Source organism: Equus asinus, chromosome 25, assembly GCF_041296235.1.
Source record: "Equus asinus isolate D_3611 breed Donkey chromosome 25, EquAss-T2T_v2, whole genome shotgun sequence".
Classification (NCBI taxonomy): domain Eukaryota; kingdom Metazoa; phylum Chordata; class Mammalia; order Perissodactyla; family Equidae; genus Equus; species Equus asinus.
In genome coordinates this window covers 17,232,762-17,248,945 of record NC_091814.1, presented here as the reverse complement: position 1 = coordinate 17,248,945, position 16,184 = coordinate 17,232,762, and the positions used below count along the sequence as shown (strand labels likewise).

General features: G+C 50.7%; 2 protein-coding genes across 6 annotated transcripts; both read left to right on the top strand.

Moving 5' to 3' along the window:
• The first annotated feature begins 1,567 nt into the window (after window positions 1–1,567).
• On the top strand, window positions 1,568–10,789 carry CLK2 (CDC like kinase 2). Of its 5 annotated transcripts, none has more exons than XM_044757741.2 (13): window positions 1,568–1,880; window positions 3,783–3,952; window positions 4,606–4,831; window positions 5,521–5,608; window positions 5,959–6,025; window positions 6,202–6,318; window positions 7,123–7,289; window positions 8,070–8,164; window positions 8,808–8,937; window positions 9,045–9,127; window positions 9,295–9,374; window positions 9,553–9,643; window positions 10,198–10,736. In XM_044757741.2, exons 2-13 carry the CDS (start codon window positions 3,783–3,785, stop codon window positions 10,381–10,383), a joined length of 1,500 nt encoding a protein of 499 aa, XP_044613676.1. In that variant the 5' UTR covers window positions 1,568–1,880; the 3' UTR covers window positions 10,384–10,736. The 5 variants fall into 5 exon arrangements, with proteins under 5 accessions (XP_044613676.1, XP_070353915.1, XP_014692522.1 ...); XM_014837036.3 differs by having other exon boundaries at window positions 1,581–1,880; window positions 4,603–4,831; window positions 5,524–5,608; window positions 10,198–10,789; XM_014837038.3 differs by having other exon boundaries at window positions 1,583–1,880; window positions 5,524–5,608.
• Window positions 10,790–11,272: 483 nt separating this feature from the next.
• Window positions 11,273–15,975, top strand: SCAMP3 (secretory carrier membrane protein 3). Its single transcript, XM_014837039.3, has 9 exons — window positions 11,273–11,492; window positions 11,827–11,904; window positions 12,562–12,687; window positions 12,773–12,893; window positions 13,331–13,459; window positions 13,901–14,060; window positions 14,162–14,263; window positions 15,101–15,218; window positions 15,517–15,975. Exons 1-9 carry the CDS (start codon window positions 11,427–11,429, stop codon window positions 15,661–15,663), a joined length of 1,047 nt encoding a protein of 348 aa, XP_014692525.1. The 5' UTR covers window positions 11,273–11,426; the 3' UTR covers window positions 15,664–15,975.
• Window positions 15,976–16,184: the final 209 nt, after the last annotated feature.

Genomic DNA, 16,184 nt, shown 5'->3' with positions numbered 1-16,184 from the left:
TGTTAAGTGCTGTAAGTTCCTAAATATCTCAAAGTTACCCCTCATCTCCCTTTCTTATTGCCACTGCCTTATTTCAAGCCCTCAGCATTTTTTCACCTAGATTATTTCAGAAACCTCTAAAAGGGTCTCTAAACTCTCCCAGGTCAATTCTATTTCCATAGTCTGCCAGAGTTACCTTCCTAAAATCTGAATGTAACTAAATCACTTGCTCACTGTCATTTAAACTTCCCCATCCTCTATAGGATTACATTTAAGCCCCTTAGAATGACGTACAAGGTCTTGCAAAATTTGGACCTAGTTTCAACAGTCTCTCTTCTGATAGTCTCTCTCTTGAAAGCCAGGACTCCAATCATGCTGAAATGCTTTGTTCTGCCTTGTCTCCAGTCCTTTGCACATATTTTCTCTGCGTGGTATTATTCTCCTCCAATTCACTTTCCAGCAGTTGGTTCAGATGTCATCTCCTCTAGGAAACCTAAAAACGCCTTTCCAACTCTCCTCTTCCCAGCTATGATCTAGTCTAGAGCTTTCTTACAGCGCCCAGGGCACTACTGTTTATGACAGCTTTTAACATAGACTGCCACTATTTGGTTACAGTTCTTTCTCTCCCATTAGACTGTGAAGTTCTGAAGAATAGGAGCTGTGCGCCTGGCTCAATGCTGGACACATAGTGGACATTCAGTAAATGCTTGTTGAATGAATCACTGACCTGCGAAAGTGTTCATGGAGGAAGAAGTGAACTCTCCACTCTTTCCACTCAACCCCTTCACTACCCTTCCTCGTCTACTTTAGGGAACTTCTCCTAAATAATTTCTAGCCAACTGATCTAATCTCCATCTGACTATCCTCCATCCCAGCTCCCTTCTGATATTCCCTGACTTTAATAAAGTTAGCCTCAGGTTATTTTTTCATTTCCCTTTTTATTTCTCGATTCTTTCTATGGCGTCTCTAACTCTGCCCAGTTTGTCTGAAGGTCTCCTTCTCTTTCCTCTCCTTTTTTCCAATTCAGCATCTTACACATCTCATATATCACGTGTAAGTACATAACATACAGTTCTCAAGTGATTTCCCCTTTTTGGCACTTGAATCTCCATCCCTCCATTTCCCAGATCTTCCCCCCATGGCTATGCCCCCGACTCCACATGTGCATAGCTTTTGTTCAGGACAAAGGGTGGAAGGCCCTCTTTGGTGCGGTTAGGCAGCCAAACCGTTTTAAGGACTAGACATTTACAGGCTATGCAGGAGAGTCAGACCTCAGCGCCAAGCCTCAAAAGGTTTGCGGAGCGGCGACACTCCATAAATGACACCACTTTCTTTTACATCTTCAAACCTAACTCAGTAAGCCACAGAAGTCCACGAAAAAGGTAAAAAGTTCACCGATAGGGAACGACTCAAGGCGGGGCGTAGAGGGCCTGGCGAGCCCCGGCGGCGGCCTCTCCACCCTCATGAACTTCCGCCCCCAGCACCTCCTCCGCTCACACCCGAGGACGCCCGCGAGCTACGCAACGCGGCGGTGGCGTGCGCGGCCCTGGAGGCGGAGCCCAGGGGGTAGCTGGGAAGCGACGCAGGACGTGCGTGCGCACGTACGTGCTCGCTCACGGTGGCGGCGGCGGATCGGAGAGGCCAGAGCCGGAGACCGAGCTGGGATCGGGCCCCGGGCGGGGGCGGTGCGAGTGGCGCCAAGCGGATCCTGGGGGCGGGGACGGAGCCGGGGCGGGCGGGACTGGAGCGGAGCCCGGGAACGAGGCGGGAGGTCCCAGGGTCTCGGGTTGAGGGGGTGGAGTCGCACTTCGTCGCCGCGGGGGTGCCGGGACTCCGGCCGCAGTGCCGCCGCCATCACGGACTTCCTGTGGGACAAGCGCACGGGCCTCGCCGCCAGAACGGTGAGCGCGCAGCCTGGCGGGCCGCGGGGCCGCGCGGAAAGATGGCGACCGCGGGGCGGGCGGGGATAGGATTGGATTGGGGGCAAAGGACTGGGGCGAGATTAGGAAAGGAGGAGGGTTGAGACCTGTGAAGCAGCAGAGGTGAGGAGTGGGGAGATAAGGTGGAAGATCGGCCTGCCTTAGATGTGTCCGGAAGACCTATAGGTAACTTGGGAGGGATCGGAGTAGGAGAAGGGGTGATGGAGTAGGGATAGGAGTGTCTCCAGAGATGAGAGAGAGCAGAATGTCAAAGTTGGACTAAGGCTGGAGAGAGGGAAGACACCACCGTGTCACCTGGAGGTTATGGCAAGAGTTTGACTCTAGGAGTTAGTTCTGGGTTTTCTGAGTGAGAAAGAGAAAAGAAGATTTGGAAGTTGAGAAAGGATGTAGGCTGGAGATGGTTTGGATTGGGGAGAGGCCTGTGAGGAACTTCCGTGGCAGTATGTATATGGTGACATTTATGTGGTTATGCTTGACAAGGTTAGATTACCTGGGAGAATCTTGTACTTACGTTTCCTTGGTTCCTTAGTGTGCTGTTAGGTCAGGAATGAATCAAATGTCACCCTCCTCCTCAGTTTGAGGAGGTTGGGAAGAAGTAGCTCAGAATGGGAGCCAGATGTGGGAGTCATTAAGCCTTTTCCACACCTTCTCCTCTCACCAGCCTTCACCAAGACGTCTGTCCCTGGCCCCGTTTCATTTTATTCTGTCCTCCTATTCTCATCTTCCTGGATTGTGACAGTGATTTCTCTCTTGATTCTTTCTTTGAAGGGAAGAAAGGATTTGTGCACCATGCCATTCAATAACTGGAAAGTGGCCAGCTTTTAGCCACATAGTTCTGACATTAATGAAAAACCAGTTATTCTGTACTTCCTAAGCACAAGAGAGGAGAGGCCAGATGGGCAGCTGACTGCAGCTTGGGGCCTGCTGTATTAAAATCTCTCCAGGGGGATTTGGCCAGAGATGTGAGGGATGATTAAGTTAGTTGGAAGGGCCAGACCCAGATCCCTGGAACTTGCTTTGCTTATATTTGGTATTCACTGCTATATGTAGAGACCTGGTAAACTGGATTCCTGCCCTCGGGACCTAGATGGTCTAGTTGAGGAGATAATATACACTCAATGACTGATAACATGTATCATAATAGTGTATACTAAAGCTTTATTTTGTTGCGTTGTGAAGAACTCAACATGGCGCAGTCTATTTTAGATCCCAGCAGTCTCCATCACTTGCACAGTCTCACCTGTAATGAGCTGTGACCCAGACCTGAAGGTCTTCCTGGAGCCATGTTTGAGGAAAATCAGAGTAGAGCAGTGAGCTGAGTCGGGGGGGTTAATTAGCGATTGGGGGCAAGAGGGAGGCTTCCCAGAGTTTGTTGCCAGAGTGAGTAGGTTCACTCACCCTGGATAGGTAGTCCATTGAGCAGGAATTGTAAGCAGAGAGGAAGACGAAGGACGTTGTGGGTGGTAAAAAGAGGTAGAAATAAAAGCAGAGGGGCTGGCCCCGTGGCCGAGTGGTTAAGTTCGCGCGCTCCACTGCAGGCGGCCCACTGTTTCGTTGGTTCGAATCCTGGGCGCGGACATGGCACTGGTCATCAAACCACATTGAGGCAGCGTCCCACATGCCACAACTAGAAGGACCCACAACGAAGAATATACAACTATGTACCAGGGGGCTTTGGGGAGAAAAAGGAAAAAATAAAATCTTTAAAAACAAAAAAAATGAGACTTTCTGAGTTTTTTAAAAAAAAATTTAAAAATAAATGAAAGCAGAAAGCAGCTTAGCATCTCTGGAGCAGCCAGTCCTTGGAGGGGACTTGTGAAAACTCAGCTTTTCCCACTATTTCTGTTTTTCCTTCCCTTGCAGATGCCTCATCCCCGAAGGTACCACTCCTCAGAGCGAGGCAGCCGGGGGAGTTACCATGAACACTATCGGAGCCGAAAGCATAAGAGACGAAGAAGCCGCTCCTGGTCAAGTAGCAGTGACCGGACACGACGGCGCCGGCGGGAAGACAGCTACCATGTCCGTTCCCGGAGGTGAGGCCTCAGGAAGGGAAATTCATACTCAGGGTCACTCACTCATTCATTTGTTTAGCAAAGATTTAGTGGTTACATGCTAAGCAGCTGGGTGAAGAGGATGTTCCAGATGGATATCAAAATAAGCCACTTGTACTTCAGGGAAAGCTTTCCAGGGAATATGACATCTAAGCTTGTCTGAAGCACAAAGAAGTGTCCCAGGCAAAGGGAAAACAAGTGCAAAAGACTTGGGGCCAGAGGGAGCTAATGAGCTAATAAGACAAAGTTAGGTCTGCATGGTTTTCATAACTTAGGGGCACGTTCAGTGGGAGGGATGGGCTAGGGATAGTTGGGAGCAAAGCTGGATGTCAGTTGGGAAAGGCTCGAGAAAGAAATGGCTCTTTGTTCGACTGAATCACTGGAGAGGAGGAGGAGGCCCTAGAGGGAGTTGTTTTGCACATCTCTTTGCAGAGGTTGTGGTGACACACGGGTGTGGGGTTCCTCCTCTGTGCTTAGTTATTTCTCTGGTCCTCTCAGAGCAACTTGATGAGTGTTTGAGAGCAGTTTTTCTAGCATTACTCCTTGTCCTCACTGAGGGAAGACTTGTCACATGGTGTGGCAAGGAATGTGGCCTGAACAGATGTACCTAATGGGTGTTTGTTGTTCAACAGCAGCTATGATGACCGTTCATCAGACCGGAGGGCATATGACCGGCGATACTGTGGCAGCTACAGGCGCAACGACTACAGCCGGGATCGGGGAGAAGCCTACTATGATGCAGACTACCGGCATTCCTACGAGTATCAGCGGGAGAACAGCAGTTACCGCAGCCAGCGCAGCAGCCGGAGGAAGCACAGACGGCGGAGGCGACGCAGCCGGACATTCAGCCGCTCATCTTCGGTGAGTGCCAGCCCAGGCCCTTCCTCTCCCCACCCTCCTTCAGGCCTCTAGAACCCTGGTAAGTGAGAGGCGTCCTTGTTCTCAGCTGAGCATTGGGGCATGAACACTGAGGTGGGCACTGAGTCTGTCTACTCTCCTGGAAGCTCTCCAACTCTTGGAGAGCCCTGGAATCTGCTTTGGAGATGGACGGGCACAGAGCATTCGTGAACCCCAGTGCCCTCCCTGGCATGCTGGGCTTATTGTGTTGGGAGCAGCTCCTCCACCCCAGAGGCCTCCACTCTAATGGGGACCTTGCTTGTGAACTGCCTTTCTCTCCCAAGCCCTGGGCTCCATGGCCCCCTCAGCAGGTGGGCTTGGGTGGGGGCAAGGGGAGATCTGTGCCCGCCTGGAAGGGCATTGTGTAGAGCATGGGGTTGTGGGTGACATTCGCAACGACACCACTTCTCTGCTCTGCCCGTGCCTCTCCCAGTTCCTGTTTTGGGTTTGGGACTTGGGATTATGCGCCGCTCTCTCTTCTCACCCCAATCCGCCTTACTGCATCTGACGTGTTCCCTTCCACTGTCCCCCATCATCGTCTGTCCCCCCTGGCTGGGCGCCTGTGACCGGTGACCCCTCCACCACCCACCCCGCCTCCCTCCGGCCCCCGCTCCGACACCTGGCTTGCTCCGACCCCCCCCGCCCCCCGACAGCAGCACAGCAGCCGGAGAGCCAAGAGTGTAGAGGACGACGCTGAGGGCCACCTCATCTACCACGTCGGGGACTGGCTACAAGAGCGATGTACAAGCCAAATCGTAACAATCCTATAGCCTGTAATGGTCCCATAGCCATCCTAACGTCCCGAGCCAACCCAAGTCACAGCCTCTTTTGCCTTTTCTCAGTGGTGTTGTTTATCTGGGTGGTTTGAGTTGCTGTTGAGAATTGACCTCTGCTGTCCACTCCCAGCTCTCATGGCCCCTGGGTTAAAGGTGGTGGGAATCACACAGGGGTTTTCTTCCCCTGTGACCATCTGTATCTGTTCCCCCTTCCTTCATCTCACCCCAGGTTGCTGTGCCCTTTCTTCTTCCAACTCAGCTCATTCCCCTTCTTCTCTCCCTCCCTCTCCCCGACCCTGCTCTTTTTCGTTTCAGATGAAATTGTAAGCACCTTGGGAGAGGGGACCTTTGGCCGAGTTGTACAATGTGTCGACCATCGCAGGTAATTGTCAGCCCCTTCTCTACTCCACACCTCTTAGGCATGAAGAGGTAGTGAGGGTTATCTGGAGGTTTTTTTTGCTAATTAGCAAAAGGTAGGATTTCTTAATCCCCAGACAGCCCTTTTCAATTTGAGATGTTCTTGAGAACCCAGCAAAAGCCTTTTCTGCCAACCTACAGGGGTGGCGCTCGAGTTGCCCTAAAGATCATTAAGAATGTGGAAAAGTACAAGGAAGCAGCTCGACTTGAAATCAACGTGCTGGAGAAGATCAATGAGAAGGACCCTGACAACAAGAAGTAAGCAAGCAAAGGAGTGTGGGGGAGTCTGAGAGGCTCCACACCTGCACAGGAGAATCTTCCAGACCTGGGTTAGGCAGGCAGGAGATTCCTAGACCTCCTCATTCATTCCTTTTTGGTTCATCATCTTAGAGCAGTAGAACATTAGGGCAGGAAGGGAGGCTGTGTGACATTCTCTAATCCATTCCCCTTGTTTTCAGGGCAGTTAGATTGCTCTGCAGTTTGACCCCAGCCCAGGATGGCCTTTGTGGGGATATACTCAGGGAAATGGCCCTGAGACTGAGAATCAACATTTTCATCAAAAAATTAATTGAGTTTTTTATATGTAATTTAATGTAAACAGCCATTTATATGTAACATTTCTGTTCACACACATTTATAAACCAAATACGGAATAAGAGCATTAAACAAAGACAAAAGAAGACAACAGGTATAGTGGACCCAGTGGTTGCTGATGGTGAGTGAATTTCTGGAGTGAGGGCTGGGGTAGGGATTTAAGAGTGACACTTTGATGATTGAGGGTCCACACTAGAGCCTGGCACTCAGTAGCTCTTCACAAATTGGAATTTTTTTAACTATTTAAAATGTTGCAGGAAAATGGTTTGAAGCTTGGCACATAATACCTCTCTTCTTGGGTCTGCCAGAAAGGCCATTCCTTACCTGAACTGAATTTTGTTGTTAATACTAGCTGGCATGTTTTTACACAAGTATGTGGAATCAACAGCTATGCAGTCCTCCTTGTTGGAGGGGTGGTGGGCAATTGGGAGCTCATCAGACATCTCCCTCCCCCATCTCTCTTCCCAGCCTCTGTGTCCAGATGTTTGACTGGTTTGACTACCATGGCCACATGTGTATCTCCTTTGAGCTTCTGGGCCTTAGCACCTTCGATTTCCTCAAAGACAACAACTACCTGCCCTACCCCATCCACCAAGTGCGCCACATGGCCTTCCAGCTGTGCCAGGCCGTCAAGTGTGAGTGGGGCGGGCCGAGGCGGACTCTGGGGCAGCCCCTCCCTCCATTGGACCTCTTCTGTCTCAACTGTGCACTGGTGAAGCCCCTAAACAGTCACCTCGATTATCTGCAGTCCTTTTATTCACTGTCATGTTGACATCTCCTCTTCTGACTTCACTCCTTGACTGATGTCTTCACCATCACTGATTGCTTTTACTCCGCATCCAACCTAGCAGGAGCTGCAAGAGAAAGCTTTTGAAATCAAAGCACTTAATTACCTCTCTTTTTCTTCATTCCCCTTTCTTGGGAAAGTCTAAGTCAGGTAGCAAGCACAAAGAGACAGAAGGACTCTTCAAGCTACAGGTTGACATTTGTCTGAGCTGAGATGCTCTCCATTACCAGCACAGCAGGTGGGAGCAGAGAATTTAGTTCAGCCAAGGGGCCAACTAGGGAATCCAGACCAGTACATAATTCCTCTTGAGTCTTCATCACAGTACACTTTCGCAGAGTTGATTTCACAGAATGTCTGATACACACATATGTCAAAGTTAGTACAAAAATACAACCCATAGCAAGCTATCCTTTTACTTCAGTGGAGAACGACATACATGTATCTTACATTAGTGAACGCAGGGCTTTTTAGACCAGGCATTTCATTTGGATGTAGAACGGAAAGCAGCCTAGTGATTCTGGACCTGCCTCCTCACCAGCTTTGTGCTAGGTGACGAAGCGTGGGGTCAGCTGGTGCCAGTTAGCCCTGGCTGCCTGGACCAACCCTGACCTGGCCTTCTCCCCTGCAGTCCTCCATGATAACAAGCTGACACATACGGACCTCAAGCCTGAAAATATTCTGTTTGTGAATTCAGACTACGAGCTCACCTACAACCTAGAGAAGGTATGATGGACAGGCCTACCCCTTGGCCACTGAGGGCAGGCAGCTGTGCCGCTGTGCCTTTCTCGTAGCCCTTTCTGTCCTCCCTTTTACTACTTTCTCCACATTTTCTCCCACTCTGGCTCCGACTCAGTAAAACCAGAGTACCAGAATAGATTGAAAGGGAGAGATTTAAGAAGACTTAAATTGGAAGAGAACTGGGAAAAAAGAGCTCAGTTAACTTTCCAATAGAGTGAAAATGCTTTTAAGGTTCTTGGTTTGGTCTTCTTTCTTTTTTCTATACAGAAAGCTCAGCTGCCTTGACTAACTGGAGATATTAGAGATCTCAGCTAAGGAAGCCCTCCTTCCCCTCCTATACCTGTTAGATATTTTCAGAAAAACTGTACACCAGTCGCTTGGGTATAGTTTTCAGATACATAGAGACTTGCATGCTATGCCATAATTATTGCTTAATCCTCTTCCTTCCCAGCTGCTAAAGCACTCTGCTGGGTATGGGGGAGGCTGTAAAGCAGGAGATTCTCCGGCATATTTGGGAGCAGGCAGGAGGTCAGAATTGCTTTTTTAAGGTTCAGAAGCACTTTAGAAAATAGTGGTAGAATCTCAGTGTGTGGTGCAGAAGTTCATTCTCTTCCTACTTTGCTCCTAGAAGCGAGATGAGCGCAGTGTAAAGAGCACAGCTGTGCGGGTGGTAGACTTTGGCAGTGCCACCTTTGACCATGAACACCATAGTACCATTGTTTCCACTCGCCATTACCGAGCACCAGAGGTCATCCTTGGTAAGGTGGGGGAGGACAAGGTTGTCCAAGTATGTGAGGGGGTATGGTGGTGAGGGTGGGACCTCTCCTAAGCCTCTAAATTCCTTTTCCCTCCCATTCCTACCCAGAGTTGGGCTGGTCACAGCCTTGTGATGTGTGGAGCATAGGCTGCATCATCTTCGAGTACTATGTTGGCTTCACCCTCTTCCAAGTAAGTGGTGGGTTGTCTTATGTGACCATCTGGCATTCTTGTACCTGATTTCATTGTTGTCTGCTCAGGACGTGCCTGCCTGCTTCTCCACATTGCTTATCTTCCTGGCAGCTAGTCCTCAGCATCCCCTTCCTAGTCCCATGCTCAGTTCTGTCTTTGTTTCTCAGACCCATGACAACAGAGAGCATCTAGCCATGATGGAAAGGATCTTGGGTCCTATCCCTTCCCGGATGATTCGAAAGACAAGGTGAACCTTGAGTGGGAGGGACTTTACCCTTTTCTTTCCACAAATTGGCCTTTATCACATTATTTTCTTTCTTCTTTGACACCTCCCCTTCCCCCAGCTACTCTCAGATGAGGGAATAAGGGAATTACCCCACAACAAGGGGAACCTCCTGATTCCTCAACTCCTCCTTCCCCTCTAGGAAGCAGAAATATTTTTATCGGGGTCGCCTGGATTGGGATGAGAACACATCAGCTGGGCGTTACGTTCGAGAAAACTGCAAACCACTGCGGGTGAGCCCAGCTGGGGATAAATAGTGCCCACCACCCAGAGGTCACTCCTTCTGAAGGTGTTTTGCCCCTGGAATGCGTTTCACAAGCAGAGGGTTAGGAAACAAGGGGAGTCAAAACTGAAAGAAAACTTCTTTTGTTAATAGAAGAGAGAGAAAAGTGATTTTGTGGAGGGAAGGAGGTTAGACAGCCATGTCTTTCCTCAGCCAACCAGAGATCAAAGCAATGTCCTGGATTCTTTAGGTCAGACAGAAAAGAATAAACTACCTTTGAAGAGCTTACATTTTAATGAGGAGCTAAAGAAGATTCATGAAGTTGACAAGGATATACAAGTAGAAAGAACTTTCAAAGAGTATGAAGGAGTAATTGTGCTAGTGGGAAGGTAGGTTGAGCTATAATATCAGAAACGTTGGTCACGGTGTGGTCGTGGTAAGGTAGCATTCATAATAGTTGCAAGCAGAGCCTTGATCCTCCACGATTGAAAGCTAGGGCCTTGAAGAAGAAGGTAGGGTTTGTAAGGCATCCTGCCTCACCTTTTTCCTGCCCTCCATCACCAGCGATATCTGACCTCAGAGGCAGAGGAACACCACCAGCTCTTCGATCTGATTGAAAGCATGCTAGAGTATGAGCCTGCTAAGCGACTGACCTTGGGTGAAGCCCTTCAGCATCCTTTCTTCGCCCGCCTTCGGGCTGAGCCACCCAGCGCCAAGTTGTGGGACTCCAGTCGGGATATCAGTCGGTGACGATCAGGCCCTGGGCCCCCCTGCATCTCTAACAGCAGTGGGTGTCCAGTCCAGGACACTGGTGCTTTTTTATACAAGAGAACAGAGCCGGAGCCTGCTCCTTCCTCCTGGCTCCCTATATACCTGTGAATATGTGAAATAGTGTAAATATGAAAGAACTTGTACCTATCGCTTCAACTCCTGCCTTGTACATAATGCTATTCCATCCTGCACTCTTCCCACCCTCACCTGCCCCTTCACAGTTGAGTTGGATGGGCGCAGAATGAGGTAACCAGGTGGCACCTATCCCATGTTTTATAAGGAATTTTGTACAGTCTTTGTGAAATAAAATGACGTGCTTCATCTGACCCCCATCCCTAGGGTTTGAGGTTTGGGGATGGTGGGGTGGAGGGATGAGAAGATTTGCAACCTTCTGAGTTTGGTTATCAAGGGAGTCCCATCTTACCCTCCAAAATTAGAGTCTGGCCACCAGTTTATCTGTCCAGTTTGTCTCAGGAGAGGGTAGTGATGGATAGGATATCTTGCAGGTTAGAGTGGAGAAGGGTTATAAGGTGGTACTTCTCTGATCTGGAATAATGAGGTTGGGAAAGAGGTCCAACTACTATAGCATTAGGCCCCAGGATAGAGCCAGAAAGCTAGGTAAAAAAACTTCATCAACTGGGCTCTTAGGAGGCTGCCGCTACCGGCCGGAGTACTCCCGTCGTACATCTCGGGAAACAGGACGGAGCGGGATTCTGACGCGAGGTTTGCTGGGAGGCGTAGTTCGCTGGTGGAGGGAAGTCACGGGGTGAAGGGGCGGTACTTGGCTACGGGGACGAAGTTGGAGGTGTTACAGGGAGCACTTCCGTCTTTGCCTTTAGCTAAGACGCAGGCGCAACCCGCTGCTGCTGCGGGGATCCTTGCGACTCTTCCGGTGGGTATAACCAATCCTTGCAGAGAGAAGCGGGGCGGACCGAGAGGAGCGGAGGGAGCTCTGAGAGCTGCCGCCACTGCCGCGGCAGGGGCGTGGAGGGCAGGGGGCGGCCCGGGCCGTAGTTGGTAACATGGCTCAAAGCAGAGACGGTGGAAACCCCTTCGCCGATCCTGGCGAGCTTGACAACCCCTTTCAGGTGACTTGCGCCAGTCTTTGGCAGCTGGATTGACTCTTCTCGGTTCTGGAGGGTCGGGCTAACTTGTTTTCCCTTTCGTGACATTCGATCCGAGGAAGGATAGCCACGTGGGGGTGATGGTCACTCCAGACCAGTGAGCACCCTGGGGGGCGGGTCCTGCCCCTGTAAGGAGCTGGTACTGATAGTGTGGGGTGAAGGATTGGGGGCAAATGTTGGGACAACAGCGTGGCCCACAAAATGCAGTCCTTGGAGCCACAAACAATTTAGAAAGAGGCCCCTGTGAGTTCCCCCAGAGGCACCAGGTGCCAGCTGAGCCCCAGGTCTCTCCCCGCAGGACCCAGCTGTGATCCAGCACCGACCCAGCCCGCAGTATGCTACGCTTGACGTCTACAACCCTTTTGAGACCCGGGAGGTGAGATTCTGGAGAGCACAGGAGGGCAAGAAAGGGTAGGGTGTGTCAGGAAGCCCACTCTGTTGGAGTACAGGGGACTGTTCTGCATGCAAAGGGAGAAGCACCAGGATTTTATCTCCCTGAGAGTGGCTAGTCTGCCATGGGATGCCTTATCCTTCTGAAGACAGCAGAGCCAACGATCCATCCGGTTTGAGTCCTAAATGTCAGTCCCAGGAAGACCTGGAGTCTGGCAGGGCCTGAACCAAGACCCTGTCTGGGAAGGCTGCTTTAAAGAAATTAAAAGATGGGGTTGGTTGGAGTTGAGGAGAAAACAAACTATGCCTAGGTGTGCAATTAGAAGATGAGGAATGAGGACGGCTAGCCCTTTTTATCCTACTGGAATAGAAAATGGTAAGAGTTTTTAAAAGTTAAGGAGGTAGATAGGGTAGAAGTGTTTTGAGTCCTGGCTAAGGAATTTGACGTAAGGTGTGATAAGGGCTGCTGCAGATGGTAAAAGTTCTCTGCTATAAACTAAACACAAGAATTAGCTTCTAACCACTGGAGGAGAGGCTGCTGCCTTTGGTAGTAAGTTGTGCGTCTAAAGGTGTTCCGGCAGACTGCAGATCCCTGTGTTAAGAGGGGCTAGATGATCCCTAAGGTCTTTTCCAAACCCAACAGCCACCGCCAGCCTATGAGCCTTCTTCTGCCCCTGCCCCGCTGCCTCCACCCGTGGCTCCCTCCTTGCAATCCTCGAGAAAGCTCAGCCCCGCAGAACCCAAGAACTACGGCTCCTACAGCACCCAGGTAAAGGGGGTGTCTGGTGGGGGTTGGGGAGAGGGGCCAGCCTGGGGGCCCAGGACTCACTTCTCCTTCTGCTCATTCTGGGCAGGCTTCAGCTGCAGCAGCCACAGCTGAGCTGCTAAAGAAGCAGGAGGAGCTCAACCGGAAGGCAGAGGAGTTGGACCGGAGGGAGAGAGAGCTGCAGCATGCTGCCCTGGGGGGCGCAGCTCGTAAGTGTATCCTTGGTAGGGTAGGGGAAGGCATCTGACAGTTTCAAAGGAGCATAAAAGGGCCTAACAGCGTGGGTGCTGGAACCAGATTGCTGGGTTTCAATTTGGGTGCTATTGCTTACTAACCGTGAGCTCTTAGGCAAGTTACTTAATCTTGAGTGCCTCAATTTCCTTGCTTGTAAAATGAGAATAATGTTTGTACCTGTTTGACAGGATTGTTGTGAGGGTTAAACAAGATCATCTATACAAAGTGTTTGGCACAGTGCTTAAAAGTTATAAATAATAATAAACAGTATTATTTTTGCCACTCTCCTTTGTCTCCTCAGACCTGAATTGGAGATAGAAGAGAAGACGTGGGGGTGGAAGGAATGGGGAGTGATTCCTTTGTTGGTCTCTCCCTCACTCCTGGGTCCTCCTGCTCTCTTTGTGCCTTACAGCTCGACAGAACAATTGGCCCCCTCTACCTTCGTTTTGCCCAGTTCAGCCGTGCTTTTTCCAGGACATCTCCATGGAGATCCCCCACGAATTTCAGAAGACAGTATCCACCATGTACTACCTCTGGATATGTGAGTAGTGAGAAGCCTTTTGGGAGGAAAAGCACAGGTAGTAATTTGTACATCTTTCCTGCCCTGGAGCCCACTCACCCAGAACCAGACACTTCACCTCTTCTCAGCATTCGAGTTTAAGGCTCATTCTTCCAGGTATCTTCCTGGGTTACTCCTTTTATAGTATTTAGGACTTATCCTCCAGTCTTTTGCCCTCTCCCCCTTTCCTTGTCCTCATGCATAAATGTATTCTGAATCCTTTAAATGTCTGCAAAGGGGATCACACATGATTGAGATTTGCTCGCTCTGCCTCCCCTGTTGAGTTGAGATTCTGTGAAGACAGAAGCTGTGTTCCTTTCCTGACTCTGCCATGTTTAGTGAGGATTGTGGGGTGGGCTTATGTGGGAAGGAGCTTTCATTGCAGTCCAGAAGGACCCATCAGCCTGTCCCTCTGTTCCTTAGGCAGCACTCTGGCTCTTCTCCTGAATTTCCTCGCCTGCCTGGCCAGTTTCTGTGTGGAGACCAGCAATGGCTCAGGCTTTGGACTCTCTATCCTCTGGATCCTCCTTTTCACTCCCTGCTCCTTCGTCTGCTGGTACCGCCCCATGTATAAGGCTTTCCGGTAAGTTGGGGGACAGGGGTGAAGCAGGACCTTGGGCCGGCCCCCGTCTGCTCCTCCAGCCCTAATTCTTCTCCCACCCTCCCAATTTTTTCTCCTTGCAGGAGTGACAGTTCATTCAATTTCTTCGTTTTCTTCTTCATTTTCTTCGTCCAGGATGTGATCTTTGTCCTGCAGGCCATTGGCATCCCAGGTTGGGGGTTCAGGTCTGTGAGGCTGCCGTCTACCCTCACCCCTTCCTCCCGCTCTAGACCAAGTCAGCGCTGGATGCTGGGGTAGAAGTTGTTCAGAGAAAGGAAATGCAGTTTTTATTCTTGGGAGGTGCTAGTTTAGCACCGGAGACAGGACGTTCTTCTAGGGCGGAGAGAGCCCAGACGGAACTCTAGAGAGATGTAGATTGAGGGGAAGAAGGCTGCCTGTGGTCAGTCTGAGAAGGCCTTTTGGAGGAGGCATATGTAAGTGTGGTTGAAGAGGGGAGGGAGAATCCTCAACAAAAAGGTCTTTTTGTGGGGGGCTGGCCCCGTGGCCAAGTGGCTAAGTTCACATACTCTGCTTTGGCGTCCCAGGGTTTCATCAGTTCAGATCCTGGGGGCGGATATGGCACCACTCATCAGGCCATGCTGAGGTGGCGTCCCATATAACACAAGCAAAAGGACCTGCAGCTAGAATATACAATTATGTACTGGGGGGCTTTGGGGAGAAAAAGAAGGAAAAAAAAGAGGAGGATTGGCAGCAGATGTTAGCCTAGGGCCAATCTTCCTCAAAAAAAAAAGATTAGAAGGGTCTCTTTGGAGTGAGGATGTCTGGAAGAGCTTGGAGAGCTAGGAGCTAATGGTTCAGAAGCTAGAATTAAACTATGAAGAGAGTGGACGTAGTTTGAGATTGGGGTACGTGGAAAGCTGCCAGACTGACAGGGGAGCGACCCCTGATGAGATGCGTGGGAACAGGCATGTTTGCAACATAACTGATAGAGAAGTTGGGACGACAGAGACCCAGCTGTGAGCAGCCCCTCTTCACTGCTGTATGCTTTCCCTTCCTGATAGTGGCTGGATCTCTGCTCTGGTGTTGGTGGGGCCCAACCCAGCTGTAGCTGTGCTCATGCTGCTGGTTGCCCTGTTCTTCACTGGCATCGCTGTGCTGGGAATTGTGATGCTAAAGCGGGTGAGAGGCTATGTGGAAGGTGGGGCCAGGAGAATGAGATCATGTGTCCCTAGGGGCCTGGGTGGAACATTCAGGAGGAACTGGGGAGAGCCAGGCTGATGGGCGGGTTCTCAGCTAATGGACCTCTTGGGGGGGGGGGGGGGCGGGTGAGTGTGTTTTGTGGTGTGTGTGTGTGTGTTGAGAGGAAGCCAAAAAGGAAAAGCTAGAGTAGCAGACTGGTGAGTGGTAGTGCTGGTTTTAGGTCAGAGTGGGGTAACAGGGGCCAGAACATGCTGTAATCTCTGCCCTCTACTTGCAGATCCACTCCTTGTACCGCCGCACAGGTGCCAGCTTTCAGAAGGCCCAGCAAGAATTTGCTGCTGGTGTCTTTTCCAACCCTGCGGTGCGAACCGCAGCTGCCAATGCAGCCGCTGGGGCTGCCGAAAATGCCTTCCGGACCCCGTGATCCCTGACTGGGATGCTCTGGCCTTGCCATTGAGGGAGCTGACTTGGCCCCCATCCCTGAGGCCTTTGGGACTTGGTGAGACATCACTACTTGATGTCTCCTCCGTAGTGCTCCCAATCCCAGGGCCATGACTGCTGAAACTGACTTAGGGGTGTGTGGAGCCCACTGTGACCTAGTCACTGCTTCCCCCTACCACCCCCGAATCACGCTGCACTGCTGCCCTCTCACATGCCCCAACCCAGCTTCCCTCTGCTGTGCCAAGCCTGTTGCTTCGGTTATTTAAATAAAAAGAAAGTGGAACTGGAACTCAAATCTCCGTTTCTGAAATTTTTATTGGGAACTAGGCCTTACGGAAGAAAAGGAGAGTGTGGAGGAAACTGGAGTGGAAGCAGAATGTGAACACCAGAGGGAAGGTGGGACTGGGCTTTGGCGTAAGCTGAGAGCTGCTGAGGGCGGGGCAGCAGAGCCTAGTGGCTGGCGCAGGAAGTGGGAGGGAAGTCGTGGAATCGGGATCCGCCTGC

Excerpts from the sequence above, each read along its gene's own strand:
- CLK2 (XM_044757740.2), top strand. The coding sequence starts at position 3,783 with ATGCCTCATCCCCGAAGGTACCACTCCTCAGAGCGAGGCAGCCGGGGG. Across the intron at positions 3,953-4,602 it reads TACCATGTCCGTTCCCGGAG|CAGCTATGATGACCGTTCAT; the intron begins GTGAGGCCTCAG and ends GTTGTTCAACAG. Across the intron at positions 8,938-9,044 it reads AGCACCAGAGGTCATCCTTG|AGTTGGGCTGGTCACAGCCT; the intron begins GTAAGGTGGGGG and ends ATTCCTACCCAG.
- SCAMP3 (XM_014837039.3), top strand. The coding sequence starts at position 11,427 with ATGGCTCAAAGCAGAGACGGTGGAAACCCCTTCGCCGATCCTGGCGAG. Across the intron at positions 11,493-11,826 it reads AGCTTGACAACCCCTTTCAG|GACCCAGCTGTGATCCAGCA; the intron begins GTGACTTGCGCC and ends CTCTCCCCGCAG. Across the intron at positions 12,894-13,330 it reads TGCCCTGGGGGGCGCAGCTC|CTCGACAGAACAATTGGCCC; the intron begins GTAAGTGTATCC and ends TGTGCCTTACAG.